The sequence below is a fragment of the Zophobas morio genome, unplaced genomic scaffold, assembly GCF_036711695.1.
Source record: "Zophobas morio isolate AGI-343-1 ecotype UQ-CSIRO unplaced genomic scaffold, CSIRO_AGI_Zmor_V1 ptg000004l, whole genome shotgun sequence".
NCBI classification, from domain to species: Eukaryota; Metazoa; Arthropoda; class Insecta; order Coleoptera; family Tenebrionidae; genus Zophobas; species Zophobas morio.
Window position 1 is genome coordinate 2542817 of NW_026972109.1, and position 22598 is coordinate 2565414.

The 22598-nt window shown below is 29.2% G+C and overlaps 4 protein-coding genes across 5 annotated transcripts; 2 read left to right on the forward strand and 2 right to left on the reverse strand.

The window, feature by feature from the left end:
• Positions 1 to 498: 498 nt before the first annotated feature.
• LOC135134073 (uncharacterized) lies at positions 499 to 3309 on the reverse strand. The gene is made up of 5 exons (XM_064062671.1): positions 3088 to 3309; positions 2735 to 3034; positions 2281 to 2683; positions 1511 to 2227; positions 499 to 1461 (listed from the first exon to the last, which is right to left on the reverse strand). The coding sequence occupies exons 1-5, from the start codon at positions 3089 to 3091 to the stop codon at positions 507 to 509; spliced, it is 2379 nt and encodes a 792-aa protein (XP_063918741.1). The 5' UTR covers positions 3092 to 3309; the 3' UTR covers positions 499 to 506.
• A 6285-nt stretch (positions 3310 to 9594) lies between these two features.
• On the reverse strand, positions 9595 to 19488 carry LOC135137188 (uncharacterized). 2 transcript variants are annotated; one of them, XM_064066784.1, is made up of 5 exons: positions 19404 to 19488; positions 11309 to 11669; positions 10858 to 11260; positions 10088 to 10804; positions 9595 to 10038 (listed from the first exon to the last, which is right to left on the reverse strand). In XM_064066784.1, the coding sequence occupies exons 2-5, from the start codon at positions 11553 to 11555 to the stop codon at positions 9684 to 9686; spliced, it is 1722 nt and encodes a 573-aa protein (XP_063922854.1). In that variant the 5' UTR covers positions 11556 to 11669; positions 19404 to 19488; the 3' UTR covers positions 9595 to 9683. The 2 variants fall into 2 exon arrangements, with proteins under 2 accessions (XP_063922854.1, XP_063922847.1); XM_064066777.1 differs by lacking the exon at positions 19404 to 19488 and having other exon boundaries at positions 11309 to 11608; positions 11661 to 11669.
• Positions 18058 to 19577, forward strand: LOC135137211 (TBC1 domain family member 7). Its single transcript, XM_064066808.1, has 4 exons — positions 18058 to 18453; positions 18509 to 18965; positions 19013 to 19142; positions 19189 to 19577. Exons 1-4 carry the CDS (start codon positions 18222 to 18224, stop codon positions 19285 to 19287), a joined length of 918 nt encoding a protein of 305 aa, XP_063922878.1. The 5' UTR covers positions 18058 to 18221; the 3' UTR covers positions 19288 to 19577.
• Positions 19404 to 20997, forward strand: Nac (neuronally altered carbohydrate). Its single transcript, XM_064066796.1, has 4 exons — positions 19404 to 19673; positions 19727 to 19925; positions 19978 to 20499; positions 20604 to 20997. Exons 1-4 carry the CDS (start codon positions 19597 to 19599, stop codon positions 20811 to 20813), a joined length of 1008 nt encoding a protein of 335 aa, XP_063922866.1. The 5' UTR covers positions 19404 to 19596; the 3' UTR covers positions 20814 to 20997.
• The last annotated feature ends 1601 nt before the right edge of the window (positions 20998 to 22598 follow it).

Below are 22598 nucleotides of genomic sequence, written 5' to 3' on the forward strand. Positions count from 1 at the left end.
TTTTAGGTTTTTCGATTTCTCGAGTTTTCAGTTCTTCTGTACTTATTTCAGCTTTTCAATTTTCGGAATTTTAAAATTTTCGATTTTCCAATTTTTTTTTTTCAATTTTCCAATTTTTCGATGTTTCGATTTTTAAATTTTAGCTTTTTCGATTTTTAATTTCCCGATTTTTCAAGCTTTCGATCTCTCAATTAGGAAACTTTTCATTTTTTTTTTTTAATTTTTCGATTTTTAAAATTTTTTATTCTTCGGTAATTCAATTTTTCGATTATTCGATCATTGAGATCATCGTTATTGCTAAAAATAAAAGTAAAAAATAACTGGTGACTAAAAAATTCTGAACGCTTAGAGTCGACATTGGCCTGAGCGCGTTCCGGTCTGTGAATCAAACAAGTTCTCAAGAGACGAGTTGTAAAGTGTACTTATACTTTATCACGAAAATTGGCGCCAATTTTAAATTCAAGTTGGTGTTTTGATAAAAAATTCGAAATCGTGACCAAATATATTTATTTATGACATGACGTAAACAAGCGCAGTAAACTTGGGTTTTCTTTCATCATGTGAACCAAATCGTTGATCCGTTCCTCGGTAAATTCCTCAACAACTTGTTCTTTTTGCTTCTTAGCACCAGCGACTTTGGCTTTCGCTGACCGTGGCGTAGCTTTCGGCACCACTTTCGTAGCTTTTCTAGGACTCGGAGCAGCTTTTTTGCCACCAGGAGGTGAACGTTTGACCGACTTTTCCAAAGGTTTTTCGTCCTTCTGAGCGTGAAGAGGTTCCTCAGCCTCTGTCGTCGAAACTCGCGGACTAAAAGTTAACTGCGACTTCCTTTTAGCATCTCTTTCAGATGGTTTTTCGCATAAATCCATTTTAGATCTGATTAGTTCGACAGAATCGCACGCGAGTAGGAGTTTGGATGTATGTTTAGCTTGGTTTAAGTCCACAGTACCGCTAGCCTCGTCAGGCTGATCTACACTCCCGGTCAAAGTCGACCTATCTTCTTGTTTTGACAGTTTGTCTTCGTCCGTTTTGGATATCTCGTCTAAAGTTTTCGAAAATCCTAGCAACGATTTTCTTTCTTTTGTGGTAAATGTTAGAATTAGTGAGTCCCTAGCGATCGTGAGACGCGACTGAGTGTTTGGATTTGATGCCATTTGATGTTGAAGTGGATTTGCTGAGTTATCTTTTGACAGCACGTGGGACCTAGGCGGGCTACTCGAACCTTCTCCTAGTGACAATTTTCTAATTTCCCTTTCTTCTTCATACTCTGGCGCGTGGTTTGCAGAAGTTGACGCTTTGGTTTTTGTATGTTGGGCGTTCATTGTCGAAACACGGACTGCAGACTTGGATAATTCAGGCGAAAAAGTTTGTATTTGGGTCGATTCACTACGGTCACTACCTAATATTAATTTTCTTTGATTGTCCAAATGTGAGTCGACTCTGTCAGTTTGACAGGAATTTCTAAAACGACACAATGATACTTAGAAACGAAAACTAATCAAAATAGTACGGTTTTTCGCAAGCTTTTCTAAATATGTTCAAGAGTTCTTCGACATCGGGATTCCATAGTGGGTGGTTTCGGCCGATCTGGCGTCCCGTAGAAAACATATCCCGAAAGTCTTCTCTCACATACATCCCATCTTTGTAGTAAAACGCCGGCAAAACGTCACTACATTCAAATTCTTCTTCAACTGCTAGTGACTGCAAATGTCGCAAATAATCTTCAATGTCTTCGTTAGTATCGAGATCGTGGTCAGCAAGAACTTGTAGTTCTGACTGAGGTTTCACTTCAGTTTGTGTAACTTGTTGAGTTAAGCCATAATCGTCCAGTTCGAACTTTAGTAATTGGTCGATGTTCAATAGAAACTCTGCTTGAGTGGGGACGGCTTTCAAAGCAAAGTATATAAACTTCTGGTACTGGCGCAAAATCTCGACTAGACATTGTTCCCTCACTATAAATTGGCGCTCTCTTTTGATTTTAAGTTTCATCAAATCTTTAATTTCGTTCGACTTTTGCTTCGAAATTGACTTCATTTTTCGCACCCGATTCACATAATGCTTCCGAATTGCGCTCCTTTCGACTTTACATCTTCTCCTTTCTTTGCAAAGAAGGTACATCAGATCGGCCACATTTTGACAGTGTAGTTGGTGTTTCATTTCTTTTATCTTTTCGTTGTATTTTTTCCGCTCGAAATTAATAGCGCATTTTTTCTTGTCTTGGATAGCCCTACATTGATGACGTTTATTACGTTTATTTTGTTAACTTTAACCCAATTTAACCTGATTTGTTTGATATATATCCTGACTAAAATTTGCTCCTGCAGTTTCATCTTGTCCAAAAATTTCCCGGTTACTTTGGCCACAGTTTCATTAATTTCTTGTTGTGCTTGATCCTTCCAAAATATATTTATCGAATCGACTTCTTCCGCCATTTCTTCTTTCAGTCGTTCAATTTGCTCGTAACACTCCGTCACAATTTTGCAGATTTCGGCGTCATAATAATCTTGAATTTTCTTCAACTGTGACCCATATTCTAGTTTCTCTTCTTCACGTAACGCGGCAAGCAAAGCCGCTTTTTCTGTTTCGTAAACACCCATTAAGAACTTCTCGAGTTGCTCTAGCGCTGATTCTTTCGAAAGTCGCCCTTCGTTGAGGAACTTTTGCTCCAGTGCGGGTCCCAGTTCTGTCACCAGGAATTAGTTTTTGAAATTTCACACTACTAGTTTTGTTTTACCTATAATCGCTGGATGTGTTAAAGCGTACATGTGCTTCTCAGTCGGTGATGGCGTCAAAACCACTTTTCCGTTAAGCGAGTCGTTCGGTGCTACCCACAAGTCGCCCTGAGGACCATTCAGATATGGTGCTAACCCATAGTCGGTCCTCAGCTCCGGGTAACATTGATCAAAGAGAAGCGAAGCCAGCGGTAGGCCTGCCATGTCTTTGGTGTCTGAAATTGTCGGCACTTGGAGGGTTTTCATCATTTCTTTTCGCCGGAAGTATTCGGGGCTCCAGCGGGTCTCTAAAACGGAGAAGGCTTTCCCGAGAGGGGTTTATAAGTGAAGTCAAGCAAGTGTTGTTAGGTCGTACCCATTTTAACTACTAATTTCGCGAAATTTCGAAGATAGAATCAAAATCGTCCAAATGACAAAATTTTGAATGACTACTGACAGGGTTGTCACAATTACTACCGTGTTCGAACAATTCCCACCTTCCCCTATGCATTCCATTTTTTGCTTTGTTGGTTCTCCGATTTTACAATTTTTTGAGTTTTAAACTTTTAGTTTTTTAATTTTTCAATTTCGTTTTTTTTTTTTATTTTTCAGCAAAAGAACAAATTTATCTAAACTAAAATATTGGAAAATCGGAAAATTGTACCATTGAAACAAAGAACACAAAAATTTTGAAATGAAAAATGCAAAAAGTTTAAAATGAAAATCGAAAAACTAAAAAATCGAGACACCGAAAAATTGTAAAAACATGGAAAAATCTAAAATAAAACTGCAAAATCGGATAATTGAAAAATTGGAAAAACGAAAAAATAAAAAATCCCGAAATTGAAACATCAAAAAATTGAAAAACGAACAATTTTTGCAATTTTTCTATTTTAAAGTTTTCAAGTTCCTGATTTCCAATTTTAATCAAAATGAAATTTTGCAAAATCCAGTCACTGTAACACCGAAACATTAAAAAATACAACAATTAAAAGTCGAGAAATTGAAAAATCGACCAAATGCAATTTTTCGATATAAAATTTTTCAAATTCACGATTTTTAATTTTCATTTTATCGATTTTTCATTTTTTAGTTGTTCAACAAAGAACACATTTATTCAAACTGAACTTTTGAAAAACTGGAAAATGGTAACACTGAAACATAAAAAAACAAAACAATTAAAAATCCAGTAATTGAAAAATCCACAAAAAGAAATAATTCTCAAATTTTTCGATATAAAATTTTTCAAATTCTCGATTTTTATTTCTTCATTTTCTCGATTTTTCATTTTTTAATTGTTCAACAAGGACAAATTTATTCAATACCGAAATTTTGAATTGAATTGAAAAATCAAAAAATTGGAAAATCGACGAATTGAAAATTGAAACTTGAAATATCGAAAAATTGAAAAATTGAAAAACCGAAAAATGAAAAAATTGAGAAATTGAACAATGGGATAATTGAAAAATTGAAAATTGTGATTAATTAGAAATCGACAAAACGAAGCAATTCTGCAATTTTTCTATATAAAATTTTTTAAATTCACGAATTTAATTTTCATTTTCTCGATTTTTCATTTTTTAGTTGTTCAACAAAGAACAAATTTATTCAAACTGAGCTTTTAAAAAACTGGAAAATTGTAACACTGAAACATAAAAAAGTAAAACAATTAAAAACCCAGTAATTGAAATATCCACAAAAAGAAACAATTCTGCAATTTTTCGATATAAAATTTTTCAAATTCTCGATTTTTATTTCTTCATTTTCTCGATTTGCCATTTTTAAATTGTTCAACAAAAGGACAAATTTATTCAAACCGAAATTTTGAATTGAATTGAAAAATCAAAAAATTGGGAAATCGAAGAATTGAAAAACGAAACTTGAAATATCGAAAAATTTAAAAATTGAAAAATTGAAAAATGAAAAAATTGAGAAGTTGAGCCATGGGATAATTGAAAAATTGAGAATCGTGATTAATTAAAAATCGACAAAACCAAGCAATTCTGCAATTTTCGATATAAAATTTCTCAAATTCACGATTTTTAATTTTCATTTTCTCGATTTTTCACTTTTTAGTTGTTCAACAAAGAACAAATTTATTCAAACTGAACTTTTGAAAAACTGGAAAATTGTAACACTGAAACAAAAAACAAAGCAATTAAAAATCCAGTAATTGAAAAATCCACAAAAAGAAACAATTTTTCGATATAAAATTTTTCAAATTCTCGATTTTTATTTCTTCATTTTCTCGATTTGTCATTTTTTAATTGTTCAACAAAAGGACAAATTTATTCAAACCGAAATTTTGAATTGAATTGAAAGATCGAAAAATTGAAAACTGAAGCTTGAAATATCGAAAAATTTAAAAATTGAAAAATCTAAAAACGAAAAAATTGAGAAATTGAACAATGGGATAATTGAAAAATTGAAAATTGTGATTAATTAAAAATTGACAAAACGAAGCATTCTGCAATTTTTCGATAAAAAATTTTTCAAATTCACGATTTTTAATTTTCATTTTCTCGATTTTTCATTTTTTAGTTGTTCAACAAAGAGCAAATTTATTGAAACTGAACTTTTGAAAAACTGGAAAATTGTAACACTGAAACATAAAAAAACAAAACAATTAAAAATCCAGTAATTGAAAAATCCACAAAAAGAAACAATTCTCTAATTTTTCGATATAAAATTTTTCAAATTCTCGATTTTTATTTCTTCATTTTCTCGATTTGTCATTTTTTAATTGTTCAACAAAAGGACAAATTTATTAAAATCGAAAAATGAAAAAATTGAGAAATTGAGCATTGGGATAATTGAAAATCGTGATTAATGAAAAATGAAACAATTCTGCAATTTTTCAATATAAAATTTTTCAAATTCTCGATTTTTCATTTTTTAGTTGTTCAACAAAGAACAAATTTATTCAAACTGAACTTTTGAAAAACTGGAAAATGGTAACACTGAAACATAAAAAAACAAAACAATTAAAAATCCAGTAATTGAAAAATCCACAAAAAGAAACAATTCTCAAATTTTTCGATATAAAATTTTTCAAATTCTCGATTTTTATTTCTTCATTTTCTCGATTTTTCATTTTTTAATTGTTCAACAAGGACAAATTTATTCAATACCGAAATTTTGAATTGAATTGAAAAATCAAAAAATTGGGAAATCGAAGAATTGAAAATTGAAACTTGAAATATCGAAAAATTGAAAAATTGAAAAACCGAAAAATGAAAAAATTGAGAAATTGAACAATGGGATAATTGAAAAATTGAAAATTGTGATTAATTAGAAATCGACAAAACGAAGCAATTCTGCAATTTTTCTACATAAAATTTTTTAAATTCACGAATTTAATTTTCATTTTCTCGATTTTTCATTTTTTAGTTGTTCAACAAAGAACAAATTTATTCAAACTGAGCTTTTGAAAAACTGGAAAATTGTAACATTGAAACATAAAAAAACAAAACAATTAAAAATCCAGTAATTGAAAAATCCACAAAAAGAAACAATTCTCCAATTTTTTGATATAAAATTTTTCAAATTCTCGATTTTTATTTCTTCATTTTCTCGATTTTTCATTTTTTAATTGTTCAACAAGGACAAATTTATTCAAACCGAAATTTTGAATTGAATTGAAAAATCAAAAAATTGAGAAATCGAAGAATTGAAAAGTGAAACTTGAAATATCGAAAAATTTAAAATTTAAAAATTGAAATATCGAAAAGTGAAAAAATTGAGAAATTGAACAATGGGATAATTGAAAAATTGAAAACCCTGATTAATTAAAAATCGAGAAAGTGAAAAATTGAAAAAACGAAAAACAAAAACTTCTATAAATTAAACAATTAATAAAAACACAAAGAAAAATTTAATTTCAAAATCCAAAAATTTTAAAATGAAAACCGAAAAACTAAAAATTTAAGAAACTGTAAAAAAGAAACATGGAAAAATTGAAAAATTGTTCCATCGAAAAGACGAAACACTGAAAAACCGAAATATTTAAAAACCGAGAAATCGAAGATTTGAAAAAATACAGAAACTGAAAAATTTTACGATATTTTAATTTTCCAAATTTTGATGTTTCTGAATCCAGTTTTCCAATTTCTCAATTAATCTATTTTTTGATTGTCCCTTTTTTGGCCTTCCCGAAGTTTGGATCTTTCAGTTCTTTCAATTTTTCGATTTTTCAGATTTTTGGTTTTTAAATTGTTCGATTTTGGTTTTTTGACTTTTCGATTTCTCAATTTTCCAATTTTTTAATTTCCCAATTTTTGGATTTCCTGATTTTTCAGTTTTTCTATTCTTCATTTTTTCTTGTATTTTTTAATTTTTCGAGTTTTTTCAACTTATTTTAACTTTTTAGTTTTTAAAATTTTAGGTTTTTCGATTTTTCCAGTTTTCATTTCTTCTTGGTATGTTTCAGTTTTTTAATTTTCGGAATTTTGTAATTTTAGATTTTCCATTTTTTCGATGTTTCGATTTTTCAATTGTCCAGTTGTTCAATTCCTCGATTTGTAAATTTTAGATTTTGCAATTTTTATTTTTAAAATTTTTTTATTCTTCGATAATTCCATTTTTCGATTTTTCGATCACTGAAAGCTTTTCGTCGCGTTATTAACTAAAAATAAAAGTAAAAAATAACTACCAAAATTGTGACTAAAAAGAACAAATTTATCTAAACTACAATATTTCTCGATTTTCATTTCTTCATTTTCTCGATTTGTCATTTTTTATTTATTCAACAAGGACAAAGATGAAAAATGAAACTTGAAATATCGAAAAATTTTAAAATTGAAAAATCTAAAAATGAAAAAAATGAGAAATTAAACAAATGGATAATTGAAAAAACAATGGAGAAATTGTAGTATTGAAACCTCAAAACCCTCATTAATTAAAAATCGAGAAACTGAAAAATCAACAAAACGAAGCAATTCTGCAATTCTTTATAATTTGATTTCTCAATTTTTCAACTTTTCGAAAAATCTAGAATTTTAAAAACTAAAAAGTTAATAATTTTTAAAATTCTAGATTTTTCGATTTCTCAAAAGTTTTGAATTCTATATTTTAATTTTTCAATTTTCCGCATTTTTGATTTTTCAATTTTTTGACATCTCGATTTATCGAGAATCGGATGTTTCGATGTTTTAATTGTTCAATCTTTCGATTTATGAATTTTTTCATCTTTAACTGTTAGATTTTTCGATTTTGGCCTATTTCGATTTCTCAATTTTTCGACTTCTCGACTTCTCGATTTCTCGTTCTTTTGATTTTTCGATTTCTCGATGTCTCAGTTTTTGAATTTTTCTGATGTTTCGATTTGTCGGTTTTTCGAATTTTTACTTTTCGTCTTTTCGATTTTTGAATTCTCCGATTTTGCAGTGTTCCAATTTTTTTAATTTTTGAGTTTCGATTTTTCGATATGTTGATTTTTCACTTTTTCGATTTTTAAATTTCAGATTTCGAATTTTGATTTTTTTATTTTTTGATGTTTAGATTTCTCCATGTTTCAATTTTACGATATTTTATTTTTCCAATGTTTCAAATTTTAGATTTTTCAGTTTTTCAATAGTTTTTAATTTTTCAAATTTTGACGTTTCTTAATTTTTATTTTCCAGATTTGTCAATTAATCTATTTTTTGATTTTCCAATTTCTTGACTTCCCAAAGTTTCGATCTTTCAGTTCTCCAATTTTTTAAGTTTTCAGGTTTTTGATTTTTCAATTTTTCGATTTTTAAGTTTGCTATTTTTCGACTACTTTTTTGGCTTTTCGATTTCTCATTTTCAGAATTGTTTGATTTCCCAATTTTTGGATATTTTTTTCAGTTTTGGAATTTTTCAGTATTTCGTTTCTTCTACTTTAGGATCTTTGGACTTTCGGATTTTTCGATTTTTTGCTTTCTTGGTTCTCCGTTTTTTATTTTTTAAACTTTAGATTTTTCAACTTTTCGTTATTTTGACTATTCAGTTTTTAAAATGTTAGGTTTTTCGATTTCTCGAGTTTTCAGTTCTTCTATATGTATTTTAATTTTTCAATTTTCCGAATTTAATTTTAATCTATTTTTTGATTTTCCCAGTTTTGGACTTCCCGAAGTTTCGATCTTTCAGTTCTTCAGTTCTTTAATTTTTCGATTTTTCAGGTTTTTGATTTTTAAATTGTTCGATTTCGGTTTTTTGACGTTTCGATTTCTCAATTTTCCTGATTTTTCATTTTTTCTACTCTTCAATTATTAACATGGAAAAATTAAAAATAAAACTGCAAAATCGGAAAAAAATCCCAAAATTGAAACATCAAAAAATCGAAAAACTGCAAAATTTTTAAAATTCTCAATTCTTAATTCTTAATTTTCTCGATTTTTCATTTTTTAATTCTACAAATTTATTCAAACCGAAATTTTGAAAAATTTAAAAATCAGAAAATTGTAACATTGAAACGTCTAAAAATGATAAAATCGAAAAATCTAAAAATTTTAACATTGAGAGGTCGAAGAATTGAAAAAATAAAGAAAATTTGAAAAAACCGAAAAAATGAGAATCAAAAATTGAAAAATGAAACTTGAAATATCGAAAAATTTTAAAATTGAAAAATCTAAAATTGAAAATATGAGAAATTAAAGAAGTGAATAATTGAAAAAACAATGGAGAAATTGTAATATAGAAACCTGAAAACCCTGATTAATTAAAAATCGAGAAATTGAAAAATTGACAAAACGAAAAACAAAAATTTCTATAAATTAAATAATCAAAATTACAAAAAAAAATTTAATTTCAAAATACAAAAATTTTAAAATGAAAACCGAAAAACTAAAAAATTAAGAAATTGTAAAAAAGAAACATGGAAAAATTGAAAAATTGTTACATCGAAAAGACGAAACACTGAAAAACCGAAAAATTTAAAAAACGAGAAATCGAAGATTTGAAAAAATACAGAAACTTTCTTTTGTGGTAAATGTTAGAATTAGTGGGTATCTAGTGAGCGTGCGTGACACGCCACTGAGTTTCTGGATGTGATGCCATTTGATGTTGAAGTGGATTTGCTGAGTAATTTCTTGACAGCACGTGGGGCCTAGGTGGCCCACTCGGACCTTCTCCTAGTGACAATTTTCTAATTTCCCTTTCTTCTTCATACTCTGGCGCGTGGTTTGCAGAAGTTGACGCTTTGGTTTTTGTATGTTGGGCGTTCATTGTCGAAACACGGACTGCAGACTTGGATAATTCAGACGAAAAAGTTTGTATTTGGGTCGATTCACTACGTTCACTACCTAATATTAATTTTCTTTGATTGTCCAAATGTGAGTCGACTCTGTCAGTTTGACAGGAATTTCTAAAACGACACAATGATACTTAGAAACGAAAACTAATCAAAATAGTACGGTTTTTCGCAAGCTTTTCTAAATATGTTCAAGAGTTCTTCGACATCGGGATTCCATAGTGGGTGGTTTCGGCCGATCTGGCGTCCCGCAGAAAACATATCCCGAAAGTCTTCCCTCACATACATCCCATCTTTGTAGTAAAACGCCGGCAAAACGTCACTACATTCAAATTCTTCTTCAACTGATAGTGACTGCAAATATCGCAAATAATCTTCAATGTCTTCGTTAGTATCGAGATCGTGGTCAGCAAGAACTTGTAGTTCTGGCTGAGGTTTCACTTCAGTTTGTGTAACTTGTTGAGATAAGCCATAATCGTCCAGTTCGAACTTTAGTAATTGGTCGATGTTCAATAGAAACTCTGCTTGAGTGGGGACGGCTTTCAAAGCAAAGTATATAAACTTCTGGTACTGGCGCAAAATCTCGACTAGACATTGTTCCCTCACTATAAATTGGCGCTCTCTTTTGATTTTAAGTTTCATCAAATCTTTAATTTCGTTCGACTTTTGCTTCGAAATTGACTTCATTTTTCGCACCCGCTTCACATAATGCTTCCGAATTACGTTCCTTTCGACTTTACATCTTCTCCTTTCTTTGCAAAGAAGGTACATCAGATCGGCCACATTTTGACAATGTAGTTGGTGTTTCATTTCTTTTATCTTCTCGTTGTATTTTTTCCGCTCGAAATTAATAGCACATTTTTTCTTGTCTTGGATAGCCCTACATTGATGACGTTTATTACGTTTATTTTATTAACTTTAACCCAATTTAACCTGATTTGTTTGATATATATCCTGACTAAAATTTGCTCCTGCAGTTTCATCTTGTCCAAAAATTTCCCGGTTACTTTGGCCACAGTTTCATTAATTTCTTGTTGTGCTCGATCTTTCCAAAATATATTTATCGAATCGACTTCTTCCGCCATTTCTTCTTTCAGTCGTTCAATTTGCTCGTAACACTCCGTCACAATTTTGCAGATTTCAGCGTCATAATAATCTTGTATTTTCTTCAACTGTGACCCATATTCAAGTTTCTCTTCTTCACGTAACGCGGCAAGCAAAGCCGCTTTTTCTGTTTCGTAAACACCCATTAAGAACTTCTCGAGTTGCTCTAGCGCTGATTCTTTCCAAAGTCGCCCTTCGTTGAGGAACTTTTGCTCCAGTGCGGGTCCCAGTTCTGTCAGCAGGAATTAGTTTTTGAAATTTCACATTAGTCTTAGTTTACCTATTATCGCTAGATGTGTTAAAGCGTACATATGCTTCTCAGTCGGTGATGGCGTCAAAACCACTTTTCCGTTGAGCGAGTCTTTCGGTGCTACCCATAAGTCGCCCTGAGGACCGTTCAGATATGGTGCTAACCCGTAGTCGGGCTTCAGCTCCGGGTAACATTGATCGAAAAGAAGCGAAGCCAGCGGTAGACCTGCCATGTCTTTGGTGTCTGAAATTGTCGGCACTTGTAGGGTCTTCATCATTTTTTTTCGCCGGAAGTATTCGGGGCTCCAGCGGGTCTCTAAAACGGAGAAGGCTTTCCCGAGAGGGGTTTATAAACGAATTCAACCAAGTCTTGTTGGTCGTACCCATTTTAACTGCAAATTTCGCGAAATTTAGAAGATAGAATCAAAATCGTCGAAATGACAAAATTTTGAATGACTACTGACAGGGTTGTCAAAATTACTACCGTGTTCGAACCATCCCCACCTTCCCCTATGCATCGCGTACTGCCGTCTATGCGTTACGATTTTTCATTAATTCCATTTTTTGCTTTGTTGGTTCTCCGATTTTACAATTTTTTGAATTTTAAACTTTTAGTTTTTTAATTTTTCAATTTCGTGATTTTTTATTTTTCAGCAAAAGAATAAATTTATCTCAACTAAAATATTGGAAAATCGGAAAATTTTACCATTGAAACAAAGAATACAAAAATTTTGAAATGAAAAATCCAAAAAGTTCAAAATGAAAATCGAAAAACTAAAAAATCGCGACACCGAAAAATTGTAAAAACATGGAAAAATCTAAAATAAAACTGCAAAATCGGATAATTGAAAAATTGGAAAAACGAAAAAATAAAAAATCCCGAAATTGAAACATCAAAAAATTGAAAAACTAACAATTTTTGCAATTTTTCTGTTTTAAAGTTTTCAAGTTCCTGATTTCCAATTTTAATCAAAATGAAATTTTGCAAAATCCAGTAACTGTAACACCGAAACATTAAAAAATACAACAATTAAAAATCGAGAAATTGAAAAATCGACCAAATGCAATTTTTCGATATAAAATTTTTTAAATTCACGACTTTTAATTTTCATTTTCTCGATTTTTCATTTTTTAGTTGTTCAACAAAGAACAAATTTATTCAAACTGAACTTTTGAAAAACTGGAAAATTGTAACACTGAAACATAAAAAAACAAAACAATTAAAAATCCAGCAATTGAAAAATCCGCAAAAAGAAACAATTCTCCAGTTTTTCGAAATAAAATTTTTCAAATTCTCGATTTTTATTTCTTCATTTTCTCGATCTGTCATTTTTTAATTGTGCAACAAAAGGACAAATTTATTCAAACCGAAATTTTGAATTGAATTGAAAAATCAAAAAATTGAGAAATCGAAGAATTGAAAAATGAAACTTGAAATATCGAAAAATTTAAAAATTGAAAAATCGAAAAATGAAAAAATTGAGAAATTGAACAATGGGATAATTGAAAAATTGAAAATTGTGATTAATTAAAAATTGACAAAACGAAGCATTCTGCAATTTTTCGATATAAAATTTTTCAAATTCACGAATTTAATTTTCATTTTCTCGATTTTTCATTTTTTAGTTGTTCAACAAAGAGCAAATTTATTCAAACTGAACTTTTGAAAAACTGGAAAATTGTAACACTGAAACATAAAAAAACAAAACAATTAAAAATCCAGTAATTGAAAAATCCACAAAAAGAAACAATTCTCCAATTTTTCTATATAAAATTTTTCAAATTCTCGATTTTTATTTCTTCATTTTCTCGATTTGTCAGTTTTTAATTGTTCGACAAAAGGACAAATTTATTCAAACCGAAATTTTGAATTGAATTGAAAAATCAAAAAATTGAGAAATCGAAGAATTGACTAATGAAACTTGAAATATCGAAAAATTTAAAAATTGAAAAATCGAAAAATGAAAAAATTGAGAAGTTGAGCCATGGGATAATTGAAAAATTGAGAATCGTGATTAATTAAAAATCGACAAAACCAATCAATTCTGCAATTTTCGATATAAAATTTCTCAAATTCACGATTTTTAATTTTCATTTTCTCGATTTTTCACTTTTTAGTTGTTCAACAAAGAACAAATTTATTCAAACTGAACTTTTGAAAAACTGGAAAATTGTAACACTGAAACATAAAAAACAAAGCAATTAAAAATCCAGTAATTGAAAAATCCACAAAAAGAAACAATTTTTCGATATAAAATTTTTCAAATTCTCGATTTTTATTTCTTCATTTTCTCGATTTGTCATTTTTTAATTGTTAAACAAAAGGACAAATTTATTCAAACCGAAATTTTGAATTGAATTGAAAAATCGAAAAATTGGGAAATCGAAGAATTGAAAAATGAAACTTGAAATATCGAAAAATTTAAAAATTGAAAAATCGAAAAATGAAAAAATTGACAAATTGAGCATTGGGATAATTGAAAATCGTGATTAATTAAAAATGAAAAGTGAAACAATTCTGCAATTTTTCATATAAAGTTTTTCAAATTCTCGATTTTTCATTTTTTAATTGTTCAACAAAAGGACAAATTTATTCAAACTGAACTTTTGAAAAACTAAAAAATTAGAAAATTTAAACATTGAGAAGTCGAAGAATTGAAAAAATAAAGAAAATTGAAAAAACCGAAAAAACGAGAATCAAAAATTGAAAAATGAAACTTGAAATATCGAAAATTTTTAAATTGAAAAATCTAAAAATGAAAAAATGAGAAATTAAACAAGTGGATAATTGAAAAAACAATTGAAAATCGAGAAATTGTCTGAAAACCCTGATTAATTAAAAATCGAAAAATTAAAAAATCAAAAATACAAACAATTGTAATTTTAAAATCCAAAGATTTTAAAATGAAACTTGAAAAATCGAAAAATTGAATAATCGAAAAATTGTAATATTGAAACCTCATAACCCGGATTAATTAAAAATCGTGAAACTGAAAAATCGATAAAATGAAGCAATTCTGCAATTTTTCGATATAAACTTTTTCAAATTCTCGATTTTAATTTTCATTTTCTCGATTTTTCATTTTTTAATTGTTCAACAAAGGACAAACTTATTCAGACCGAAATTTTGAATTGAATTGAAAAATAAAAAAATTGAGAAATCGAAGAATTGAAAAAACAAAGAAAAATTGAAAAAACCGAAAAAATGAGAATCAAAAGCTGAAAAATGAAACTTGAAATACCGAAAAATTTAAAAATTGAAAAATCGAAAAATGAAAAAATTGAGATATTTAACAATGGGATAATTGAAAAAACAATTGAAAAGTCGAAAAATTGTAATATTGAAACTTGAAAACCCTGATTAATTAAAACTCGAGAAAGTGAAAAATTGAAAAAACGAAGAACAAAAACTTGTATAAATTAAACAATCAAAAACAAAAAAAAAATAATATCAAAATCCAAAAATTTTAAAATGAAAACCGAAAAACTAAAAAATTAAGGAACTGTAAAAATGAAACATGGAAAAATTGAAAAATTGTAACATCGAAAAGACGAAATACTGAAAAAACCGAAAAATTTAAAAACCGAGAAATCGAAGATTTGAAAAAATACAGAAACTGAAAAATTTTACGATGTTTTAATTTTTCAGTTCTTCAATATTTTTTAATTTTTCAGATTTTGATGTTTCTGAATTTCCAGTTTTCCGATTTCTCAATTAATCTATTTTTTGATTTTTCCTTTTTTGGCCTTCCCGAAGTTTCGATCTTTCAGTTCTTCCATTTTTCAGGTTTTTGATTTTTAAATTGTTCGATTTTAGTTTTTTGACTTCGATTTCTCAATTTTTCTATTCTTCAATTTTTCTTGTATTTTTCAATTTTTCGAGTTCTGAAGTTTTCGATTTCTCCACTTTTTACTTTTTGGATTTTCAGTTTTCCATTTTTTAAACTTTACATTTTTCAATTGTTCGACTGTTGTGTACTTCGATTTCTTAATTTTTCAATTTTTCCATATTTTAGCTTTTTAGTTTTTAAAATTTCAGGTTTTTCGTATTCTCCAGTTTTCAGTTCTTCTGTTTCAGTTTTTCAATTTTCGGGATTTTCCAATTTTCGATTTTCCATTTTTTTTTATTTTCCAATTTTTCGAAGTTTCGATTTTTCAATTGTCCGGTTGTTCAATTTCTCGATTTTTAATTTTAGATTTTCCAATTTTTATTTTTTTGATTTTTTCATGTTTTTTTTTTCTCGATTTTACAATTTTTCGATATTTCTATTTCAAAATTTTTCGACTTTTCGATTACCCGATTTTTCAAGTTTTCGATTTCTCAATTTTTTCAACATTATTAGTTTAGGGAACTTTTCAGTTTGTTTTTTTTTAATTTTTCGATTTTTAAAATTTTTTATTCTTCTATAATTCATTTTTTCGATTTTTCGATCACTGAGAGCTTTTCGTCGTGTTATTGCTAAAAATAAAAGTAAAAAATAACTACCAAAATTGTGACTAAAAGAACAAATTTATCTAAACTAAAATATTAGAAAATCGGAAAATTGTATCATTGAAACAATGAAGAATACAAAAATTTTAAAATAAATATGTGGATAATTGAAAAAACAATGGAAAAATCGAGAAATTGTCTGAAAACCCTGATTAATTAAAAATCGAGAGATTGAAAAATTGAAAAAACGAAAAACAAAAATTTCAAAGAATTTAAAATGAAACTTGAAATATCGAAAAATGTAAAAATTGAAAAATTGAAAATCCTGATTAATTAAAAATTGAGAAAGTGCAAAATTGAAAAAACGAAAACAAAAACTTCTATAAATTAAACAATCAAAAATACAAAAAAAAAAAATTTTCAAAATCCAAAAATTTTAAAATGAAAACCGAAAAACTAAAAAATTAAGAAATTGTAAAAAAGAAACATGGAAAAATTGAAAAATTGTTGCTTCGAAAAGACCAAACACTGAAAAAGTTTCAGTTCTTCAATTTTTTTTTTCAGATTTTGATTTTTCCGATTTCTCAATTAATCTGTTTTGATTTTCCCTTTTTTGGCCTGTCCGAAGTTTCGATCTTTCAGTTCTCCAATTTTTGATTTTTAAATTGTTCGATTTTGGTTTTTTGACTTTTCGATTTCTCAATTTTCCAATTTTTTAATTTCCCCCTGATTAATTAAAAATCGCGAAACTGAAAAATCTACAAAACGAGGCAATTTTTCGATATAAAATTATTCAAATTCTCTATTTTTATTTCTTCATTTTATCGATTTGTCATTTTTTAATTGTTCAACAAAAGGACAAATTTATTCAAACCGAAATTTTGAATTGAATTGAAAAATCGAAGAATTGAAGAAATAAAGAAAATTTGAAAAAACCGAAAAAATGAGACTTAAAAAACTGAAAAATGAAACTTGAAAAATCGAAAAATGAAAAAATTAAGAAATTGAACAATGAGATAATTGAAAAATCGAAAAATTGTTATATTGAAACCTGAAAACCCCGATTAATTAAAAATCGAGAAAGTGAAAAATTGAAAAAACGAAAAACAAATACTTCTATAAGTTAAACAATCAAAAATACAAAGAAAATTTAATTTCGAAATCCAAAAATTTTAAAATGAAAACTGCAAAGATTAAAAAATTAAGAAATTGTAAAAAAGAAACATGGAAAAATTGAAAAATTGTAACATCCAAAAGACGAATCACTGAAAAACCGAGAAATCGAAGATTTGAAAAAATACAGAAACTGAAAAATCGGGTAATTGAAAAGCCAAGAATTGTACACTTGAAAAAAATCCTAATAATAATTATTTGAAAAAAGTGAAAAATTAAAAATTGAGAAATTGAAAAATCGAAAAAACAAACAATTTAAAAAGATGAAAAATCGAAAAATTAAAAAGCAACTTGGAAAATCGCAAAATTAAAATATCTGCAAATTAAAAAATCGAAAACATACAAAAATTTTACTGAAAAATAGAAATCATAATGAAAATCGAAAAACTAAAAAATCGAGAAATCGAAAAATCTAAAAACGAAACACGGAAAAATCGAAAAATTAACAATTAAAAAAAACAAAAATTTAAAAATCTCGAATTGAGACAACAAAAAATCGAACAAACGAAACAATTTGGAAGTACATACTTGGAAATAATTTATTTTTAATTTTTCATTTTCTCAATTTTTCGTTCCTTAATTTTTCAACAAAAGGACCAACTTATTAAAAGTGAAATTCTAAAAAATCAAAGTCGGAAAATTTAAAAACCGAACAATTTAAAAATTGGGAAATCGAAGAACTGCAAAAATAAAGAAACTCAAAATCGAATAATTAAGAGGTCAACAATTGGAAAAGGAAAAATTGTAACCTTAAAAATGAAAAAACTGAAAATTTAAAAAACAGAAAAATCGAACAATTGCAAAATTGAAACACCGAGAAATTTAAAAATCGTAATCTTAAAACTTGACAAACTGAAAACTTCGATAATTGAAAAAACAACTGAAAATTTGAAAAATTGAAAGTCAAGAAACTGTAAAATCGAAAAACAAAATTTTCTAGAAATAGAAAAAATCGACAAATCGTAAAATTCAAAAGTTAAAAAATGTCAAAATAAACATCGAAAACTGAAAAATTGAAAAAAATTAAATATTGCACAACAAAACAAAAATTGAAATACCGAAATGTTGAAAAAATAGCGAAAGTAAAAAATCGGATAACGAAAAAATAATAATATTCGACCGAGCCAGTTTGAATTTAGCGCCGGTGTACTTCGTTGCGATTGGTCGGCACGGGTGCGGAAATTAACGTATGCTGTGTTTATCATGTAAATTGTTTATATTATTAACGTGCGTTATCCAGATTTTACAACGAAATATTTTATTCACGCTAACACAACTAACAATCCCCCTTTTTTGCGCAACTAAATAAAATCAGCGACCCAAAAAACGCTTTTTGTAAATGAACGTGTTTGTGGATCATGTCCTGCGCATAGTACTCAAAATGGCGATCGACGAACGAAATTTCCGTTCCACTTACTACGAAAAAGTGGGCTTCAAAAGCGTAGAAGAAAAACGATCCCTGGAAATTTTATTAAAAGAGAAACCTCTAGACCTATCCAAGTTGAAACAATTTTGCCTAAGATTCGGTGTCCCGGCGGCCCACAGAAACTTGGTATGGAAATTGTTGTTGGGTAGGTGGCGTTTGTGTCGTGGTACGCCTGCCAAGCGTCAAATTTGAAATTTCAGGAATTTTACCTCTCCAAGAAAAATGTCACGAATTCGTGACGGAACAACGAAAAGAAGAGTATTCAAATTTAATTCATGCCTTAAACGTGTTGAGGATAACCAAAGATCTTCCGAAGTCGAAAGTGTTCGTAGCGATGTGGTTATTACAGAACGGGAAGTTGAGGTTTGAGAGTAGCTACGAAGATGAGAGGGGGTTGTTTGCCATAATTAAGTCGATGATGTTTCATTTTGAGTACGATGTCGATGTGTATTTATTAGCGAAGGCGTTTTATGAAACGGTGCAGAAATTTCAGTGTGAATTTCCTAAGCTTATAGAGGCCACGCATGCTTTATTGGAAAAAGAGGAGTGTAAGCTTTATAAACATTTGTGTAAAATCGAGGCATTAGATAGTTTGCCTTTAGAGAGTTGGTTTGATTGTTGTTTTGCCGGTATTTTGAATGATATGGTGTTGGGCAGGTAATAATTGCAACGAAGTGTACACAGCCGTGACGACTTATTTCTAGGATATGGGACAAAATTGTTGGAGGTTCCTACAAAATTCTGGTCTATACTACAGTAGTCATTTTAACCAGTTTGAAACACAAGTTAATGAGATGTAGCAGCTTAGATGATGTTGTACAAAGTGTTAATAATGTAAGAAACCCAAAGTCGTTGTAATCGTGGTGATAATATTTTTTAGATATCTGAAGAATTGGCAGAAGTTATTGTGAACAAATCACTCGAGTTGTGGCAACAACAAGGTAGTCCGCTAACCGTTTACGACAAGCCTAAACCATAAACAAGTGTCTTATTGTGATGTTTAAATGTATATTTTTTATAAAGTTGTGTAATTAAAGTTTTGTATATTTTGCATCAATTTAGGGTTTTTGTGTGTACAACGAAAAGTTAGGTTACCTTGGAGTTGTCAAACGAGATAAGTTTCAAGTCCTACGTTGCAAATAATGTTATCTGGTAAACATGTAAGTTAATCCAAGTCGATTCTCGAAAGCCGTATTAGTTTAGTTGAACTCGGGACAACTGTTTTTTTACTTTCACACAAATCATGAAAATGTGAGGTTATAACAAATTTACAAAACTGGTAGATACAATGGCTTTTGAAAAAGACACCAAAGACAGCTTGGCGCAGAAGTATCTAACGATATTTTTCGTCGTTTCTGGATACTGGTTAGTGCAATTAATGCAAAAAGTTGTGGCGCCAAATTTAAACTTTGTTGCAGGGTTGTATCCATTCTGACTGTGTTTATTAATAAAACGTTATTAAGCGAATTAGAGCTAAATGCACCCATGTTTATTGCTTTATACCAAACTCTTGTAACAACCCTGATATGTTTGATGCAGAAAAGTTTAGCCAGAATGTTTCCACGTTACTTTAGTTTTCCAGAAACGAGTGTCTGGAGTATGAAAACTATAAAAACCGTGAGTATAATATAATCTACAAACGTGTTTCATGACTCGTTTTTGTTTCCAGATTCTCCCAGTTTCGTTAATGTTCACGATGATGATTGCCATGAACAATCTGTGTCTCAAATATGTTTCAGTTGCATTTTATTACATTGGGAGATCTCTCACAACGGTTTTTAACGTCTCTTTCACGTATTTAATTTTGGGCGAAAAAACGTCAAAACAATGTTTATTTTTCTGCGCTGTGATTCTATTCGGGTTTTATCTAGGGGTAGACCAGGAAAGTTTGTCTGGGACACTATCAATCAGTGGGACCGTTTTTGGCGTCCTTGCGTCCTTATCGTTGTCGCTTTATTCAATTTTTACCAAAAAAGTTTTACCCAAAGTTGATAATGAAGTGTGGGCTTTGTCATACTATAATAACATTTATGCCACGATTTTATTTCTATTGTTGATGTTGTTCAATGGAAATGAGTTTGTGGAATTGTTCAACTATATGGAGTTGTTACACACGTATTTCTGGTTTATAATGACCGTTGGAGGGGTGTGTGGGTTCGCAATTGGATTTTTTACATCGTTACAAATCAAGGTGAGATTAAGTACTTAAGTCGTTTGACGTTTTAATTGACATGGTTTAACTCGCACTGATTCGCGCATGCGTGTTTATTATACAATTGTTTTTGTTTTGTACAGTACACATCAGCCCTAACTCACAATATATCGGGTACGGCAAAGGCTTGTGCCCAGACAGTGTTGGCAACTTACTGGTATCAAGAAACCAAGTCGCTTTTGTGGTGGTGCTCAAACGTTATCGTGTTACTAGGAAGCGCAGGATATGCTCGAGTTAAACAGCAGGATATGGAAAGAAAGCACAAGGAAAGTGCAATTTATCAGAAAGTTTGATGAAATTCGTCGTAGGATCTGTGATTTTTCACTATCCACGTGGAACTTATTTTACACCACATGCTATAAATAATTATATCAACATGCATTTATCATTTTGTAATATATTCCACACACGTGTAGCGATTTTATTTGTAATAAATCAAGAGGAGATGTAAGATATTTCCAAGAAATGGGAATAAAACTAATTATTTTTAGAACCTCTACACTGAATTATGTGTATTGTAAACTAGGTCTGCAACGAACACATAATTAGTGTTACCATTTATATGAACCAAAATATTTTTTTTTGTTTTGAAATTCCTGGGATTCTTTTAATTTTTTACGACTTCCAGTTAGAATTTCGAGCGCTAATTAACTCCTAGAACTGTCGTTACGCAACGTTTTTCTGAAAACTTTATCAGGTACTGTGTTTATTAAGTACTTCAAGTTATTAAAAAGGAGCTATTCAAAGTACATATCCACACCTGGAAACTGTTTGAAGATTAACTCGATAATATAGAACTGTTCCTATTATTGTTGACATTTGTTGAATTGGAAATTGTTACTGTTTACTTTTTTACGCTTTTAGATATATATTGTAATTTTTAACATCCTTTGTGTTTATTAAACTTCTTTCTTTCTGTCTCGGTGTCTTACTATTTTGTATCCTAAGGTACGCAAAAATGTAAAAAAAAATTTGAAAAATTTAAAGCAATCGTGAAGTTCTAGGTATTCCTGTCTGGAAAAATTGACTAAGACGCCCACCCACCCTGTCTTTTCTCAAAGGGTATGTTATTTGACAAAATCAGTTTTATCTTGGCAGCTACGAGCCCCGCCCACCCACCCTCTCTTTTCTTGGAGGATATGTTATTGCCAATTTTTTTTTTCAATTTTTTTATTCTTCAAATTTTCGATTCCCCGGATTTTTTATTTTTCGCTGTTTCAATAATACGATTTCTCAATTTCTGTCCTCTTCAATTTTACTATCTCTAAATATTTCGATTTTTCAAATTTTGACGTTTCTCAATTTTCAGTTTTCCGATTTCTGAAGTAAACTTTTTTTATTTTCCCGTTTCTCGACTTCCCAAAGTTTCAGGTTTTTGATTTTTCGATTTTTTAAACTTACGATTTTTTTTAGTTCTTCGATTTCACAATTTTACAGTTTTGTAATTTCTCATTTCTTTGGATATTTCTTTCAGTTTTGGGATTTTTCGATTTTTGGACTCCTGGATTTTTTACTTTTTGGATTTTCAATTTTTCGTCAAACTTTAGAACATTTCAATTTTTCGACTGTTTTAATTTTTCAATTTTCAAAATTCTAGGTATTTCGATTTATTGAGGTTTCAGTTCTTCTACATTACAATTTTTCAACTTTTTTCAAATTTTTCGATTTTTTTTTTCGATTTACCGAATTCAGATTTTTCGATGTTTCGATTGTTCAATTTCTCGATTTTCTGATTCTTTGATTTTTAAATTTTAGATTTTCGAATTTTTATTTTTTGATGTTTGGATTTCCCGATTTTTCAGTTTTGCCATGTTTTAATTGTTGAATGTTTTAAATTTTAGATTTTTCGATTTCCCGAATTTTTAAGTTTTCGATTTTACAATTTTTCTTTTTCAAATTTTTTGATATCTCGAATTCAGATGTTTTGATGTTTCGATTGTTCAATTTCTCGATTCATCAATTTATCAATTTTTAACTTTTCTTCTCGGCTTTCGATTCCACGATTTTTCGATTTCTCGATGTTCCAGTTTTTTAATTTTTCGATGTTTCGATTTTTGGATTTCTCAGTTTTTCGATTT